Source organism: Crotalus tigris, unplaced genomic scaffold, assembly GCF_016545835.1.
Source record: "Crotalus tigris isolate CLP2741 ecotype Arizona unplaced genomic scaffold, ASM1654583v1 scf7180000017754.2947050, whole genome shotgun sequence".
Taxonomy (NCBI): domain Eukaryota; kingdom Metazoa; phylum Chordata; class Lepidosauria; order Squamata; family Viperidae; genus Crotalus; species Crotalus tigris.
In genome coordinates, this window is record NW_024096616.1 from 906,536 (window position 1) to 924,260 (window position 17,725).

The 17,725-nt window shown below is 34.6% G+C and overlaps 2 protein-coding genes across 4 annotated transcripts in view; both read right to left on the reverse strand.

Annotated features, from left to right (window-relative positions):
* Nucleotides 1–4,262, reverse strand: part of TBC1D9B (TBC1 domain family member 9B) — a 50,375-nt gene extending 46,113 nt beyond the window's left edge. Inside the window, exon 1 of the mRNA XM_039340856.1 lies at nt 3,626–4,262. Within this exon, the coding sequence (XP_039196790.1) occupies nt 3,626–3,644 (19 nt within the window). The 5' untranslated portion in view covers nt 3,645–4,262. The remainder of the gene's footprint in view (nt 1–3,625) is intronic.
* Nucleotides 4,263–4,400: 138 nt separating this feature from the next.
* Nucleotides 4,401–17,725, reverse strand: part of RNF130 (ring finger protein 130) — a 43,487-nt gene continuing 30,162 nt past the window's right edge. For 2 of the 3 annotated variants that reach the window (XM_039340859.1, XM_039340861.1), the window contains exons 8-9: nt 16,932–17,025; nt 14,576–14,762 (exon numbers count right to left, since the gene is read on the reverse strand). In XM_039340859.1, coding sequence (XP_039196793.1) covers nt 14,747–14,762; nt 16,932–17,025 — 110 coding nt within the window. In that variant the 3' untranslated portion in view covers nt 14,576–14,746. Of the gene's footprint in view, nt 5,317–14,575; nt 14,763–16,931; nt 17,026–17,725 lie in introns of those variants that run through there. The other variant, XM_039340860.1, reaches the window with a different exon arrangement.

Consider the following 17,725-nt stretch of genomic DNA (forward strand, 5'->3'; position numbering starts at 1 on the left):
CAAAAATGAGCTCATGGAAATTTAGTAAACATTTCAATTAAAAATAAAACAGTTCAGGTAGCTAGATATATGACCTAAGACTGTACACCTTCAATATCGACTGACTTATATAATGATTCATCTTTGTTAAAGTTAGATTGTACCACCATTCTCTTTTTGAAATAAAGCTACGGTAAGTGTTGATGACTAGGAAAGCAATAGAGATTGCTAATTAAATTCTTAGCATTTGCTATACAGTATTTCTCAGAATACCTTTGGGGAGAGCATGACAATAAAAATAACATAAGCAGATATTCTGTAGTGTGGATATAGCCATGGTTTGCTATGCCACTTGGCTTGAAACTTTAAACTCCCATTTTACTATGTAAAAACACATGGCTGGAATAACTGATTTACCTGTTATATCTCAACATTTTCCTTTGCTTTTGGGGCCAACAATCTATTTCTGAATAGAGAAAAAATGATTCCTCTAAATTTCTGAAAATTGTAATTAGGAGCAATTTATGGAGAATATGCTATGATTGCATTTATTCAATATGAATTATTCATGTAACAATATTACTTTGTTTCAATTTTCTACCAAACAATTAGGAGGGACACATGGAGAATTCCAGCAAAGTAAGCTAAAGATGCCCTTCCAGAGGGTTCAGCTTCAACATCCATCAGCACCAGCTAACAAATAAGATGTCATGGGAATCACAGATTCAAATATCCAACATGCCTAACATATTTTTATTCTACATAAATATTTGGTGTGTATGGTTACCATTCTTTTTTTACATTCCTCAGAAGCTGTCAACATTTTATATTGATGATATTCTCTTCAGGATATTAAATTACAATTATTTGAATCACCCTTCAGGAAATTAACATATGAAATGAGCTTTCTTAATAGAAGTCCCCTTCTGATACTGTAAAAAAGCTATGTGGAAGGCTAGAAATATCCCCGAGGAAAGTTGTGTATCCTTCCTCTTGACCAAACATATAAAGTGGAAAAGGAGCCTCAGAGAGGGGCTCCAGGAAAATCATGAGACGCAGGTTGGGTGAATTTATCTCTGCACAAATTAGTTCTTGCATATTTTGAGTAGGTGGGAAATCTGTGTGCCTTGGTCAATATGAGATCTACATCTTGCTGTAATAGCAGTTGCGCCATATACTTTCATAGTTATTATGGATTGAAACACCATTTGTAACACTACACCATATAGATCAGGAATGTTTAACTGCAAGCCTTAGACTTTGGGTTGCTGACCCAGAATCTTGCAAACGTTTATGCCAAATTGTATGCTTAATGTGTCAGAAAGGGAAATATTATGAATTGCTGTGAGTGACAACGTATGCCATTAATTCATTTAAATTATATTAAATATAAATTGTCCAACTGCCATTTAGGTCCTGCAGGGTAGGTTCCAGCATGCCATTCAAAAGTCAGGTCCAATCCTTGGCCAAAAAAAGGTTGCATGCTTCTGCTCTGCACCAACATTTCTAGGCCTCTCTCCTCTCCACCCCTGCATTCCAGTTAGGAAAGCAGCAGGCTGGGAGAAGAGGCAGTTCAGGCTTCCATCTGCTGCCATTTATCTGTCCTCAAAGCAGCAGTATCATTGGGCCACTCTGGGAATGCCCTCTGAGCAACATCTATTGAGGATGAGGAATGATGTTAACACTGCCAGGGAAAGCACATAGATGGATGGTGGAGAGCAGAGGAGTAGGCCTTAGGCAATGGGTCTTCTTGGGGCTGCCCTTGACAATTGTGCAGTATGGGAACATTGTGAAATTCAGACTATTATACTAATGTAACTAAGTACTACATTTACTGCAATGTTTTCTGAAAGAGTCAACATAGTAACCACAACAGCATATTGTCTAACAGTTAACCAATCTTTTGAATCCCTTTCTTCAATTTCTAGTAGCATATCCTAGGGGTAAAAAAACGGTTATGCTCAAATATCCATAAAATGCTTTCCCAATCTTTGAAGTTGGGCTAAGGACTCTTGTTCACTTGGTTAGACAAGTGTATTGTACTGCCTGTAAAACAAAGCACATAAAATAGCCTTTTTGTTACAGTGATAAAACTCCTTCAGGAACCAACACTTTATGTGTCACATATAATCGATCTCCCCCTCTCTCCCGCTCATCCTACTCCTTCCCGCACGATCTTTTACCTAGGGCTATGTATTGTATTTTGTATTCCTGTGTTATTGTAGCATTTTATTTATATAGTTTTATCAATTTAATATTGTAAGCCAACCAGTTACCCTGTGGTAAGATGGGTGGCCAATCAATCAAATAAACAAACAAATCTAAGGATATGAAAACATCTGTATTATAAATCTTGACCAAGATGAGTTGCCAGGCAACTAGAATTATTAAAGATTTCATGTCTTATTTTTAGAATTCTCAGTTCCAGATAATGCTGCTTTTAATGACTTAGGCAGCAATTCAAGTATTAATGATTGGAAAACTAGCTACAACACATGGTGATCTCTATATCTTATCTATCTGCAAGAGAGGTCAGGCAGAATTCGTGGTGAAGCAAAGGTCTTTGCATGCAAACTCTGTCCCTAATATTTTCAGTTTCAGAAGATTTAAGATCTAAGCCTGGGAAGGACACTTATGCTCCAAGATCCCAGCATGCCATTGCCAATTAAAATAGAGATGAGACTGTGTTTTGGTATTATCAGGTATACATCAGATAAATGTTCAATTTAGGGAGTAAATTGCACACATACACAATCGGAGAACATGACATTAGACAGTAGCCCAAACTATAATTGCCCTAATTATCCATATAGAATGATTTTAGCATAAAAGTTAAATCCTATAACCTATATGGCATATAGAAAATTTCCATATCTATTAATAACAGATTTTTTGAATTTACAATTCATACAGTGAAATGACCTCCCCCTCTTAAAAAAATGCTGCCTTGTCCCAATCAAAAATATATTAGTCATACCTAAATCTCTTCAATGGTTGAGTTTAATGGAATTGAAATGGGACAAAAAAATTGGATTCCTCTTTCCTTAAAATTCCTTATGTTTGTTTCAAAAGACATATATGTATTTTTAGGGCTGAGTCAACTGTGTGAAGCTACTCAGATAACAGAAATTTTAATTATCCCACCAATCTTACTAAAGTCTCAATGACTATTAAGATTTTAATGTTCTGATTATCATAATAATTCAGGTCAGGTCTCCACATAGTCAACATTGGGTTAAAAATAAGTTTAGCTAAATTATGTTTAAAACATAAGATATGCCAATGGTTGGTAATCAATAATTGTAGATTTATACTTAATAGGAAAGGTGCTGAACTTTTTTAGAATTATCACAGCTGCAGCTACGCACGACACATTTTTCTAAAAGAGAGCATTTCACATAAAGTAACACTGTCTCTTACTGATAGATAAATATAACTACAGGATACTGGCAGTCTAAAAAGAAAAAAAGTGCAGGATTTTTCTGTCTGTCTATTCAAGTAATATCACAATCTTACACCTGTCGTCAATACTATTAACTTCCACCCAACAGTTTTAATTTTAGTTCGTAATATGACAAAACTGTGCTTCAAAAAGAATTTTGTTCTGAGTTTTTTTTTATGGCTAATGGAGTATATTGAAACTTACCTGGCACATGCATGTACATATACGTCCACACTGCCAGTGCTAAATCCTTAAAACTCTCTATATAATCAACCAGTCAAAAATGATCAGCTCTATGCAATGGTCCTCCTAACAACACTGGCTAAGCATTCCACCTAGCAAAGAGTCCAGAACTAATTTCACATTTTTGCATTGAAGTTTCAGCATGATTACATTCCAGGGCAGAAGTGATTATTTCGAAAGCCCAATGTTTGTAGGAAAAAAACCAACAATGTCTCTTCATTTACAGCTTAAGCTGTCTAAAGCGACAAGTCACCACATAACATATCTTACCTTTCTATTAGTTTCTGGTTTTTCCATCAATCAAGCTTCACTTGTTTTCACATAACATATCATTTTTATACTATAGAGCTCAAATTTGCAATGGGGAAAAAAATGACATTTGTCACTTGTTTTACAGAGCCACTTCAGCAGGAAAAACTAACTAAGAAGCCCCATAACATAGTTCAGATCTGGGTTTGTTTGTTTTTTTGCTGAAGCAGCATTTTGGCTGCTTTAAAAACATGACTGTTTTTGTCCTTTTAACTGTCTGTTTTTGCATCAGAATACTTTTTCTTTTTACCATGTCTCACCATTCTAATCAAAACTGATTTCCTCCAGCATTTAATGCCCCAGCTGCCTGTCTTCCTCATTTGCTTCATAATAGTGATTTCCTCAGGAACAGAATTAGCTTCAGAAAAGTGTTGCTTTGCGAATACAGTTATCTCAAGTAAAAACATGTAGGAAGGAAGCTTCCAGATTTTTTTTTTTTTTTAGTATATAACACCAACATCATTGGCTTCTTAAAAATCTGAGTGAAAAAAGAACACATATCTTAAAAATCAAGCAATAATATATATTTTTGATTCCTGGATTCTTCTTAAGTCTTAACCATGTAGATTGGGTTTATGAATCTCAACGGAATCTTTGAAAGTCTGTAAAAGGCTGTAAAAATGTCTCTTTCTGTGTCTGTTGTTCCTTTCTCACCAAGCAACTTTTGGCCATGTTTAGCCAAAACAATAGGATGTGAAAAAAAAAATCCTCCAAATCATATATATATATTGTAGATCCCTTTGGAATGGAAGTGTTCAGTGTGAGATTAAGGACAAAATTAAAAGTAACTGGAGTACTTTGGGCAGTTAGCCTATCAGCTCCTGCATCAGGCAAGTAAGCTGGCAAACATGGTAATTTATTGGTTTGGAAAATAAGAGAACTATCACATGCCTACTCAAGAGACAGGACTGTTGTACAAAATTAAAACGGAGTAGGGCAAAATCTCTAGCATACTGACACCATCGCGTTGGCACTGCTAATGGTAATTCTGTCAACTCGGCAACCTCCAACAGCCGACCTTGTGCACATACTTCATCTGTTCAGAGACGTCATCCTCAGATATTGCCTCAGCTGAGCTTCACCTTTGCAGCCTGGCAGCCAGGCACAAGTTCTGGAAAAAGGCAGCTCTTCTTCAGACAAAGGACATCCATGGAAGGAGTACACAACAATAGGAATGAGAAACGGAAAAGGGAAAGGGAAAGAGAGCAAAGCAAGAAGAATGCAGATTCCCTTTCAGGTCTTGTTCTCGTCGTAGATGTCCAAGACAGGCTCGATCGAAGAGAAATCATTCTCGTAGACCAGGCTCCGAGGGGAGAGAGAATTATGGTGGAAAAAATGGCCACCTACAAAAGAAGCAATAATAAAAACTGTCAGAAACGAGGAGAGAAATAAAAAGGAATGTGATTAACAACGTGTTACCAATGCTTTGTTTTTATTCCGTGTAAAATCATCCTGGAACTATGCTGTATTTAATATTACTAGATACAAGAACTGGTGGAAAATCAGAAAACATTCAAACTGCATTTGGATATATTCACCTGGAAACACTGGAAAATACAGCTTATATGACAGTGATAGACATCAAGAAATCTTATAATATTGTCTGTTAAATATCTTTAAAAACAAATATGTTCATCACATTATAAGAAACCATTTTGGGTTGATCAAAATGAATAAGAAAGTGAATAAGTGAATAAGAAATTTCTTACATCAAGGCGGTATTATCCAATCTACCACAACATACTTTAACAAACATTAGTGTTAGATTAAAATATTTGTTTCATGTCTATTCTTCAAAAGATAATTAAAATAGTGTTTTTCCAACAATGGTATATAAAGGAGTCATACAATTCAAAACACCATTTTACCGGTAGTTACAAAATTTATTCACCAGCTCCTTTCTTTTTTCTTCTACTCTACAAATAGGTTAACTTTATAACTTTATAAAGGTGGTATTTGACTTGCCACCATATGATAGATTCTGGGAGAAACTAGTTGTTACATCAATCAATTGTTGTCTCCTTAAATTGATTACAGGATTGCACAACAGCAAGGGCATAAATTAAGGGAAATCTCAACGCTGATATAAGTGAACCTAACCCCACCCCCAAAACCAAAGGTATATTAACCAAGGATATATTCTTGTCCCTTGATTGTTTAATTTGTGTATTAACAATACTATTGAGCATTTTTGCCAAGCCAGAATTCCATCTTTCAACTTTTGCTCATTGATCCATTTTGTCATTCTTTATGCTGACAATATGGCCATCCTATCTCTGTCTCATGTGTGTAAATACATTAAAATTCTATTGTCTTATTGCTTTAGGGTGGTATCTTTTGTTTAAATGAATTATACTTATCAATATTTACCATGTTAAAAATTAAACATGATGTATTCATGTAATATGTATTGATGAATGTAAAAATAACAAAGTTAAAACACTTAGATATTTAAAAAAGTAAAATATTTTTCATGAAAAAATCCTGACTTTCTAACAAAAAAGAGAGAAGTTTTTGAAAATATCTTCAATATTAGGCAAATAATTTTGGTTTCATGGAACCCCTGAGAGAGTGTTGGGGGACACCCAGGAGCCTCCAAATCATACTATAAGAAAAATTGCGCTAAGGAAGATTTTGGTAGTCTCAAGGAAGCATTTTAAGGATTTAATTGCTTGTAAAATTACCCAGAGATTTATTAAGCAGGTCAAAACCTTTAAATACTTAGGTGTTTTTTTTCTTAAATCTTCTGCCTATTACACTAATTAAGAGAATGAGTTTAATCTAAGAGTTCAAACAGCAATGTTATTATTATTAAATACACATATGGTATTAACTCAGCCACAGCAATTAAACTGTTTAAAAGGTAAAGTTCTGTATGTGATATGATAGGTACAGTACTCAGATATGCCTCTAGAAGGATATATCAATCTTAGAAGCCATCCAATCAAAATTCCTAAAAGTTAACACATCCTTTTTTCAACTCTTCAACTCTTTTTCAACTCATATGGCTAGAACTGGGCTTCATCTGTTCTGGACTTATCTGAAATTTTATCATCTCAGATTCTGGTTGAAGTTAGTCCTTTTGGGAACTTCAAGTGTTCTTAAATTTTTATTTACTAATATTAATGATCTCCTGGGTTTAGCATCTTTCTGGATGGAAAGTTGAGCCCCAGGATAGTTTGCCTAGATTTACTTGCATATTTAATAGTGAATTTTCCTTGAGATCCCCTACCAAATGAAAAACAACAATTATATATCTAAGTATTCATATCTATTTGTTCAAATGTTGAAATGGGAGTACTTACCTACTTGGTTTAGCCATAATCTACCATATAGATCCTGTTCTTAATCTTGCCAATACCTCCCCCCAGGTATTCCCATCAAGTTTAGCCCCCACTATTATCATCTTCAATTTATTTCAAACACTCATTATGAAGATGGCTTCCTGACACACCACTTGCTGCCAACTGACAAGAGGTTTATAATTGGAAGGATCAAATTTATTTCCTTCCTTATGAATAAGAAAAAAAATCTTGCTTTATATACCAATTGTCTGATATTGATCTGGTTTTATTAATCTAAGTAAGGACGGCAGCCAGAAAAGGAGCCACCAGTCAGCATTAGCTTTAATTAATTTGGGCAGACTTGAAGACTTTCCAGGATTTAGTTGCTATGCAAGCTCTTAGTTTCCAGAATGGAACCGGGGACCTATTCTGAGAAAAAAAGGATGGTGCCCTCTTCTGGTTTTGATAAAAAGACTTTTATATTATCAAAGATCTTTGAAAATGGACAAACATATTAGACTGCGGTGATTAGGTGACATAGAAACCAGTTACCATGAATATTTTCTCATGCTTAAGCTAAAAATTTCAGTCTTTGCTTCAGTATTATGCTTCCTATAAGCAATTAAAAGGCTTATATTTTTAAGTGGAAAAAGGAATCTATGAAAAGTGGATGGATGGATGAATTTATATTGTCTGTATAGAACTAAAAAATCAGATTCCACAATCTGGGGGAAAATGAATAAAAGAATGAATGAATTTATTTACTTATTTGACTATATAGAATTAAAATAATATGTTCCAAAATCATTTGTGCAATCCTCATTACAGATCAGGTTAAATCACTAGCCCTTTTGATATTAAAAATGAAGATTTACAGTGCCATACTTCAGTTCTAATTTGAAGTGAATTGTTAAATTTAATATGAGTTTGGACGTACTGTACAACTGATGTTGGATCTGTTCACTTGGTTCAAATGACACATCAACCACTTTCCTGGAAAATTCTCTTATTTTCTTGCACTGCAGTATATAATTTGCTAATGTAACAGATAAACCAAACAGCCATTTATCCTGTTGACTTCTGCAAAGAAGTTGAGTTTTCATTCCTGATTTTTTTCCCCATGAACTTCGAGAAATCATGGAGGATGAATGAAGAAATTTTGAAGGCTTATTCTTCTAAAATCTGAGGAAGATGATAGTACTTAACATTTTTTACATACTATCACAAAGAAGGTATTCAGTGCGTACTCTCTATCAACCAATAGGGCTTGACACAAAATAATAGGTGGCAGATTCCATTTGAACAATCCAACAATCCAGCTAGAGATTGTTATCGTTACTGGATGCATTGACTGGGGAGTCATCTATCAGAGATGTTTTCATTGGATCCTCTTTCAATTTGCTTTCTATGCCACACATTTCTCCATTTCATTTATACTTTTCCTCTGTATATTATTTAAATAAACCATGACCTGTGACCCCTTAGTTTTTAGGTCATTGCATCTGCATCTTGATGTAGCACTAGTCCTTTAAAATATTTTCCCCAAAAAAGCTTTTTATTCAATTATAGGCAAAGCTGGAGAAAACAAATTTCTGCTGCAATCAAATCTCAGATTGCCTGAACTAATTTCAGAGGATCATTTTTCACTGCCAAGAAAGCACCATTATGGGCAAAACTGCATCCTAGCCAAAGCTGTTTCATGGTACTTATGATGGATTATAATCCTACTTATGTAGGGCAGCATGAAAAATGTTTTCATTAAATCTTATAGGAACCCATTTATAACTTTGCTGCTATAAATATGCTTATTACCTTAAACTATCATCCTAATCTGGGACTTGCTCTCCTCACAGCAACTTCAATTAACAAAATATACTAAATAGCTTAGTAAGGGAAATTTGTTCCATTTTCTTTAACACAATGATATAATCTAAGACCATCACATGAAGCACTCATGACGCTTAATCATTTTGCCTATTTCTTTAAAATGTTCTTAGTTTATTTATTGGGCATCATTGCCTCTTTTAATAGCCTAAAATGTATAACGAACAAGATGGTTACTATTTCCAAGCAGCTGTTCTGAGATATTTATATATAAGCAGTATGCAATTTGAACCTTAGTCAAATTCTTTCTATGATCCAAGTGCCAAAATATGTTATATTGCAAAACACTTACTTTTTTTCTACAAATCTATCAATCATTAACTTACATTAGGTTTTATTTTTGCATCTTAGAAATTCTATTCCAGATAATTTGAATATCAATAGCCAATTTCTTGAGATAAGATATCCAACTCTTGTCACAGGACAGTAAGCTAATAACAGTGACTGATTTTCATCATCTGCATTTAATATGCCTGTTTGCCATTTTTGGAGGAGAGGGCTCTTGTCAATCACACTTCATAAACTCTTTAATTCAAGAGTTTCACTTTGTGTGTTGTGATTAATTTTGGAAGGTTGCACAGAGAAAGCTGAAGTTGGATACCATGTTCTTGCTGTACCTGAACAAGTCACTTACGTGTTCTATTCACTTACTGATTCTTTTGATTATTGCAGGCCCTATATTTTGAAGATCTATCAAGCCTGCTGCTGTCTATTTCACTCACTCCATCTTTTCTTCCCCTATTTTTCTTTTTTATTCTCTCCCCATTATAGGCCCTAGGTTCTGGCAGTGTTATCCAGCCCGGGTGCTCTTACTTTTTCCTTCCTGAATCTGCCTCCTCTTGTTTTTCCTCCATTGGCTTAAACTACAGGGCTGAAAGTGATTAGGGTAGCAGGAAGAGAAAGGAACTAAGTTGGAAGTTCAGGACTTTGAGATTTTATAGTGTCAGTTCCACAAGACTAGGGATAATATAAAAATACAGATACAGTAATCTAAACCAGACATGTCAAACACAAGGCCCGGGGGCCGGATGCGGCCTGCGAAGTGATTTCATGTGGCCTGCTAAGCCATCCTGGAAACAGTGAGGGAACAGTCCCTGTTGCCTTGGCCCTGGCCCAGGCCAGCTGGGAGCCAATGTACAATTTTGTGGTGGCCATCTATGCTGAAACGCATTCAGTCTTAGCTCCATAAGCCCCCCCCCCCCGCATGGCCTGAGAGGAACAGTGAGGCTCCTCCAGTGGACATGCCTTGGCAATTGCCCTGGTCCTACCCCCTTCTGCCAGAGACCCTCAGATCTATCCCACTCCTGCCCAGGCCCCCACAGGCACCCTTGATGTGAACGATGTAGAACTGGCCACACCCACCTAGTAGGCACACCCACTCCATCCACGCCCATCCAGTAGGCTGCACCCACCCTGGCCATACCCACCCAGCCCCCTGAGGGCAACCGCAATGCTGATGTGGCCCTCAATGAAATTGAGTTTGGCAGCCCTGATCTAAACTCTTCGTTGCTTCCTCCTTGATGTGGGAGAAAGAAGAAATGAGGCAGAAGAAAAAGTGGCAGCGAGCAGAATGGGTAAGAATGGGCAGTGATGTGACAGATTTCAGAAATCTGGACAGATGCTGCTATAGCTATACCTTGCCTACTGACTGCCTCGCCTCGTTCAGTGACTGTTCAGTTACAATGGTTTTGAAAAAAAAATAACTTACATTTATTTATTTATTTATGAGACTTATATATCGCTTTAAGTGCAAGCACTCTCTAAGCGGTGTACACCAGTAAGCAATGTATATATATATATTTACATTGCCCCCAACAATCTGGGTCCTCATTTTACCTACCTCGGAAGGATGGAAGGCTGAGTCAACCTTGAGCCGGTGAGATTTGAACCGCTGACCTGCTGAACACAGTCAGCTAAAGTGGCCTGCAGTGACATGATTGCCATTATGGTTACCACACGTTATCCTGTGTCTGACCTGTTGTTTTTCCCTCCCCACTGCCAAAGTCACTTGCAGAGCAGAGAAACTGGAGAGGAAGGGATTACAAAAGAGTAAGCAGACATAAAATGGGGAATGCATTAGGCTGTTTGGGTAGTAACTGAAGGCTGCCACACCAGAGCATTTTCCCTTATTTCTTACTCTTGAGATACCTTCCTCTCCAATGAATGTAAATACAACCATTACTTCCTTTCTTGCTATTTATCCCAGAGCCAGGGTGAGCTTCCAAAGGACAGAAAAAAAGGGGAGGGGAAGAAAGCACAGTTGCAATCACATGATTTCTCAATTAGCAACCACTTCACTTAATGACAAAACTACAGATCCCAATGAGGACTACTGTACTGTGAAAAACCAAAATAATGAACTATAAAATAGAACATTCAGCCAGCTAGACCAAGCAGAACAAGAGCAAATTCTGACAGGGCTGCAGTTTTGCATCTGTGCAGCTCTGATAGCTTGCACACAAAACTACCTTTGTAAACTGAATTTAATTCTTCCAGTAGCTATTGCTATATTACATTATGATTATCAGTATTATAAATATTCTGAAGGGAGTCTGATTAATCTATTATTATTTTAAGAAGTCATGGCATCACAAAATTGAAAATTAATCACAAAATTGAAAATTAAATTATGCAAATATCTCTATTATTGCAAGGCTCTTTGGAAGCATAACAGTACACTGAGATAAGCATCTGAATTCTGTACGAGCTAATGCATTAAAGGTGATAAAAATAAAAACGATATTATGAAATATGGGATTTTCCCCTCTCTTCAAACTCTGGGAATGTTAGCACAGCTTCTATAGAACTCTTAGCAGTTTAAGACCAAATTTAGTGCTTTCTTTATCACGCCCATCAGAATAGAAGAATGAAGCAGAATTTTCACTTTAACATTAACAGCCTTAATGAAGATGATGTAATTGCTATCAATAAGGCAGTACCACATACGCATGGCATGGAACAATTATATTGGTTGCAGTCACATACACTACTAACAGCCTTAACACCTTAAAAACTCTTCAAACAACTATGTGTATATTTAAAGGCCTATTATAACATGTCCAGAGGAGTTCAGTAGGTATCTTGGGATGTTTTCCACATGCTTTCTCTATAAATCATTGAGTGGTCTTAAATTACATTTAGCATGACTAGTATTACATTTAATATTAAATTTATTAAGACTAACCTTCCTAACGTTACAAGAAGTCTAGGTGAGAATTTGGTAAAACAGATTAAAGATCAAAATTGGGCCCATATAAAGAGAATTTATAATGTTTTAATAGAATTGGATTCTGAAATGGATCTAATTAAATATTGTATGGTAAAGTGGGCTCAAAATATTCAGGAACCGATCCCGTTGGATACATGAGAGATAATTTGGGTTAGAAATGTAAAAATTTACACAGGCTCAAAATTTAAGAGAAAATTTTTATAAAATGTTTTACAGGTGGCATTTGGATCCCAGAAAGCTGTCTTGTATGTATTCTACTTTACAGCCCAAATGTTGGAGATGTGGTAGCTTGGATGCAACCTATTTTCATATTTGGTGGACTTGTAGAAATATAAAAGCTTTTGGGATTAAAATTTGGTGGAACATTCAAAAGATTTTTAAAAGAAAGATAAAGTTTACCCCTCAATTATTTTTGTTGGGTATTATTGTAGATTTTGATGTTAAAGAAACTAATTTGATGTTGAACTTAATAACAGCAGCAAGGTTATTGGTAGGGCAATATTGGAAGAGAGAATCCTTGCCTACTATAGAAGAATGGACGTTTAAGGTATCAAATTTAGCAGAAATGGCAAAAATTTCTGTCTGTTTGAAGGATCATACACAAGAAAGATATATCTCGGTTTGGAGAAGATGGATAGATTATATTCAGAAAAAAATATGGGATTAAAAAGTTTCATCTATCTTATGAGTAAATTTTAGATTAGTATTGATAGTATAATAACTCATTTTAGATTTGATATTACTATGGTTTAATTAATATTGACTTGTTTATATTATTCTTTTTGTTTTAATTTGCTAATATTTATCTTAAATGGGAGTTAAAGTATTTTATGGATTTGGTTACTTATATAGTTAAGTAATGTTAATTAGAATTTGATTATTAATTTGTAACCCTGTACTCAGCTCTGGGAAGTGGGGGGAGGATTAGGGGTGGATGGGTTTTGGGATATTGTATACTGTATAAAACTTTTCAATAAAAAAAAATCTAGGAAATGTGAAAATTATGGCCACATTAAGAATTGCTATATAAACATTTTTCTTTTATATAAAAAATATAGAATTCTTTCTCAATTTCCTCTATATAAATTTCTCAACTTTTCAAAATCAAAATCCCTGCCTCTTCTTTGATATTTTTCTCAGTAATTGCCAAGGACTGTTTGAAATATTTGTATTAGTTAAATTTCAAGATACTTCATTTTTAATTATAAAGCCTTCCCTTACCTGAAAGCTTTTTGACAACTGATAATAACTTTTTAACGTATGCTTTGATTGCTTTTCCAAGTTGAGGAAGTGTCTTGATGTCTCACTTTCTAATCTTTCTTGGAAAATAATTAAATCCCATTATTAATTAGTTTTTTTATAGGAATAATGCACAGTAATGTTTCAATAAATGAAACAAAGTGCTTTATTTGAACAATTGCACAAATGATTGTGAATCTTCCAATTCATGTCTTGGTGTCTGCCTAGTTCACTGGTCACTAATCTAGATTTTGACTGGAGATTAGTGCTCTACAACTGTACATTAATGAGGATGCTACACTGGTGAGTGAACTGAAGGTCTGAAGAAGCAACTATTTGTTCCTGTGCTGAATGACCCAGAACTGTCTATATTTCAGAAATTAAGTAACTCGGATACAGACTTCCAACATTATTTAAAAGATAATAACTGGAGAGTTTCTCTTATGAAATTACATTTCACACTATATTTGGAGATTCCAAATGCTAGGAAGATACAGTATTAGCTATTTAGAGAATCATTTAATATATAGAAATATCAGAGAAGGAACAATTATATGGTATATATCAAAGCATAAAGACCAAATACACTAAAGGAGAGCACTGTAAGAATGTGCATAAGAGGCAACTAAACATAAATAGCTTGTTGAAATGGGTTGCTATAGAAATATGTATGTATGTATGTTATTTTGGAGTTTAGTAATATAGTACTTATGGGCACATTTGTACTAGACAATCATTCCCCCTCCCCCCAAGTTTCCTATGGTAGAGGAATATAACATGTTATAGGAGTTATATGTTAACTTTGTTATAAGTTATTCTGAACTGTTTTTTGTTTGCAACAGTTTTTAAATGGATTTACATTTAGTAAATCTACTTTAGTAGAATCAGCCTGAAAGATTTAGAAGGTAAGAAAACAGACATTTCACTGCAATTGGGTTAAATAATAAACAAAAGACAATTTTGGGCTAATTTTTTCAAAAAATTTATTGATCCTTTTCTTAGTACAAAGCTTTAGCATTAGTAAATTATGAAAACAAAATGTACCAACAGATTCTTGTTACATTATCAAAAAATGATAATGATTATTTTTAATGAAATAAGTGCTTTCTTCCTGCAGCAGCTGATTAGATTGTATCTTCAATACCATTCAGCTCTGTAAGAAAGAAAAAAATATAGAATCTTAGTAATAATATTATACTGTTAGTAAAACTGTGAAAATTTTCAAAAATAGTTATAAGCTGAGTATTCTGAGGCAACAAATAGTGTTTTCAAGTCAATGGGAAGGAAGATAAACCTATTCTATTCTGTAAATATAAACCTATAGACATTAGGCGAGAGATATAAAAAGCAGCTTCAGAAGATAATAATACAAGTAATGAATTTTATTTATCGCTTTTTTAATTCAACATATTGGTAATTTCCCCCTGAAGTATGAATGCTGTAAATCAAACCATCCTAGGAAGAGTGAACATAATGTAGGTGGTTCTCCCATTTCTATATTGTGTCATCATATCAAATGCAATCTCCTATGCCTATGAAATTGAAGATGGGAATATAAAAATCATCTATACCCTATTTTAATATGTCATTGTAAGATCATAAAATCTTAGTGAAATTAAATATTTTACAACTTTTTATTAGTTACAAGGAAGCATTATGTGAAACTGATACACTTCTAACTGGATAAGATCAAATGATGTATTCACATTAGTGGAAGTGTTTTAATCAAGGAATACGAGATACAGTTCTGTTTCTTTATCAAAACTGAAAGGTATATGGGAAATTGCATTATTCATTTCTAATTTAATATATGTTAATACTTATTGCCATACAATTAATATTGAAGTTGTTTATTATCAAAACAAAAATACAATGATAAAACTAAAAATAATTATTATAAAAAGTATTCATTACAAAGTAGACAGAAAGAAGTGATAAAGAAAATCATTCATGATATTTGCTGAGGTAAAGCCTATGAGATAGCTTCAAATAAATTGGGAAGGACTTATTCTATAAAGCAGGTCCACTACAGAAAAGACTGTTATGAGTAACTTTAGACTGCATAATCCAGAGAAGACCTTTTTAAAGGATTTTAGTGGTCATCCAACTATAATGATAGAGGCAATTTGCAAGATAACATTGCCAAATACTGTTGATTTTCAAATAGCAATAGGAAACCAGTAAACCTGGTTTGGTAATTTGCAGCAGAGATGTAATATGTTTTTGTAGTACTTGTCAAAATAATTATATTGCATGATCACCAAATTTAGTAATTAGTGGCTGAAACTTAAAGGGAAAATGTACTGGCCTAGATAATCAATTGTGATTTCTTACCAGAAATTTTACTGGACTATTTCTAGGACTACCTAATGAAAAAGTTCCCACTATTTAAAAAGTGATAGTTTGTAAAGGAAAATTTGAGAAAAATCATTTCTCATTCTCTGCTCATGTACTTTGTAAATATAGAGATGCTATGTGAACAAGCCTTTGGTTAATTGGAAACTGGACTTCTATAAGTAGATTGAGAACAGGATCAGTGGAAACTCAGATATACCCATTGATGTATGTCCAATTTGAATAAAAATGCAGAATAAAATGTTGCCCTTGCTGTTTCTTCATACTTTCTATAGGTTTTCTGATAAATTATTTCTTTTGCTAGTATAATGATAAATAAAATTCAGTTATCTTCCCATGGAGCAAAACAGGCACTTGTATGTTTTCTTTCTTCCAGACTTGATGCTTACTACTTGATGCTAAGCATAATACTGAATTGCCTGCTCTGAACTAAAACTGAAGGGTGTTTGTATACCCAACTTAAATGGTAGGAAAATACTATTGGGTATGTCTAGTTTAACGAAGAGAAGGACCAGGGGGGACATGATAGCAGTGTTCCAATATCTCAGGGGCTGCCACAAAGAAGAGGGAGTCAAGCTATTCTCCAAAGCACTTGAAGGCAAGACAAGAAGCAACGGATGGAAACTAATCAAGGAGAGGAGCAACCTGGAACTAAGGAGAAACTTCCTGACAGTTAGAACATTTAACCAGTGGAACAACCTGCCTCCAGAAGCTGTGAATGCTCCAACACTGAAAGTTTTTAAGAAGAGACTGGACAGACATTTGTCCGAAATGGTATAGGGTTTCCTGCCTGAGCAGGGGGTTGGACTTGATGACCTCCAAGGTCCCTTCCAAATTTACTATTATTATTATTATTATTATTATTATTATTATTTGGCTTAATATGCAAATTTATCAAATCTTCTACTTGATGCTTCTTTGCAAATCTGTCATGTACACAAATGCAACAATTTGTACAATTACTTACTCATTAGCATTTAAACTTGCAGTGGCTTTGATGATCATGTAGCAGAGTGTCAGGGCACTTAAGAGGCCAAAGCTGGCAATAATAAACCATTCTTCTGTTGACAAAGGAAAGGGAGGAAATCACTCGTGGAAAGCATATGTCGATGAAAACACAGCCCTCAAAGATCAGAAGCAGAAGATAAACATTCTAGTCATGAAGCACCAGGAAGTGAAGCTCCAGAGGAAAGCAGAAGTTTAGCAATGGAAGATACTAGGTGAAGAAGGGTAGCCAAAAAGTTATGGGGAAAAGTGAAAAAAGCAGGCAATATGCTTGTAGACTGGTTAGCAGACCCAAACAATTAGTTATAAAAGACTTGCTTAAATCAAATGCAAACTAAGGAAAGCAGAAGCAAAAGTTCTACCTGCAATTAAAGACTGACAAAATTGATAATTTCCAAGTAAGTATTTAAGAGCATACACACATGACATGGGACTTGTAACTGTTCTTTGTTTATTTAGTCCATTTAAAGGCAGAATTTCATGTAGAACCAACAATGCACAAAATAAACCATAATTTTAGTCTTAATGTAATGCAACTTTACAAAATAGTATCTTATAACATTTTTAACTGGCTAACCATATTTAAAAAGCAAAACCTGAAAGCTTTCAGATAGAAATAAAATGTTTCATGTTTTTAATTATTGTCATCTGTATTTCTGTGTGTCCAGGGTAGCAAACAAAACTGAAACAGGTTACTATGGTTGCTTTTAAACATGTGTTTTGATTAAGTGCTTTTGACCGCTGAGATTTGACCTA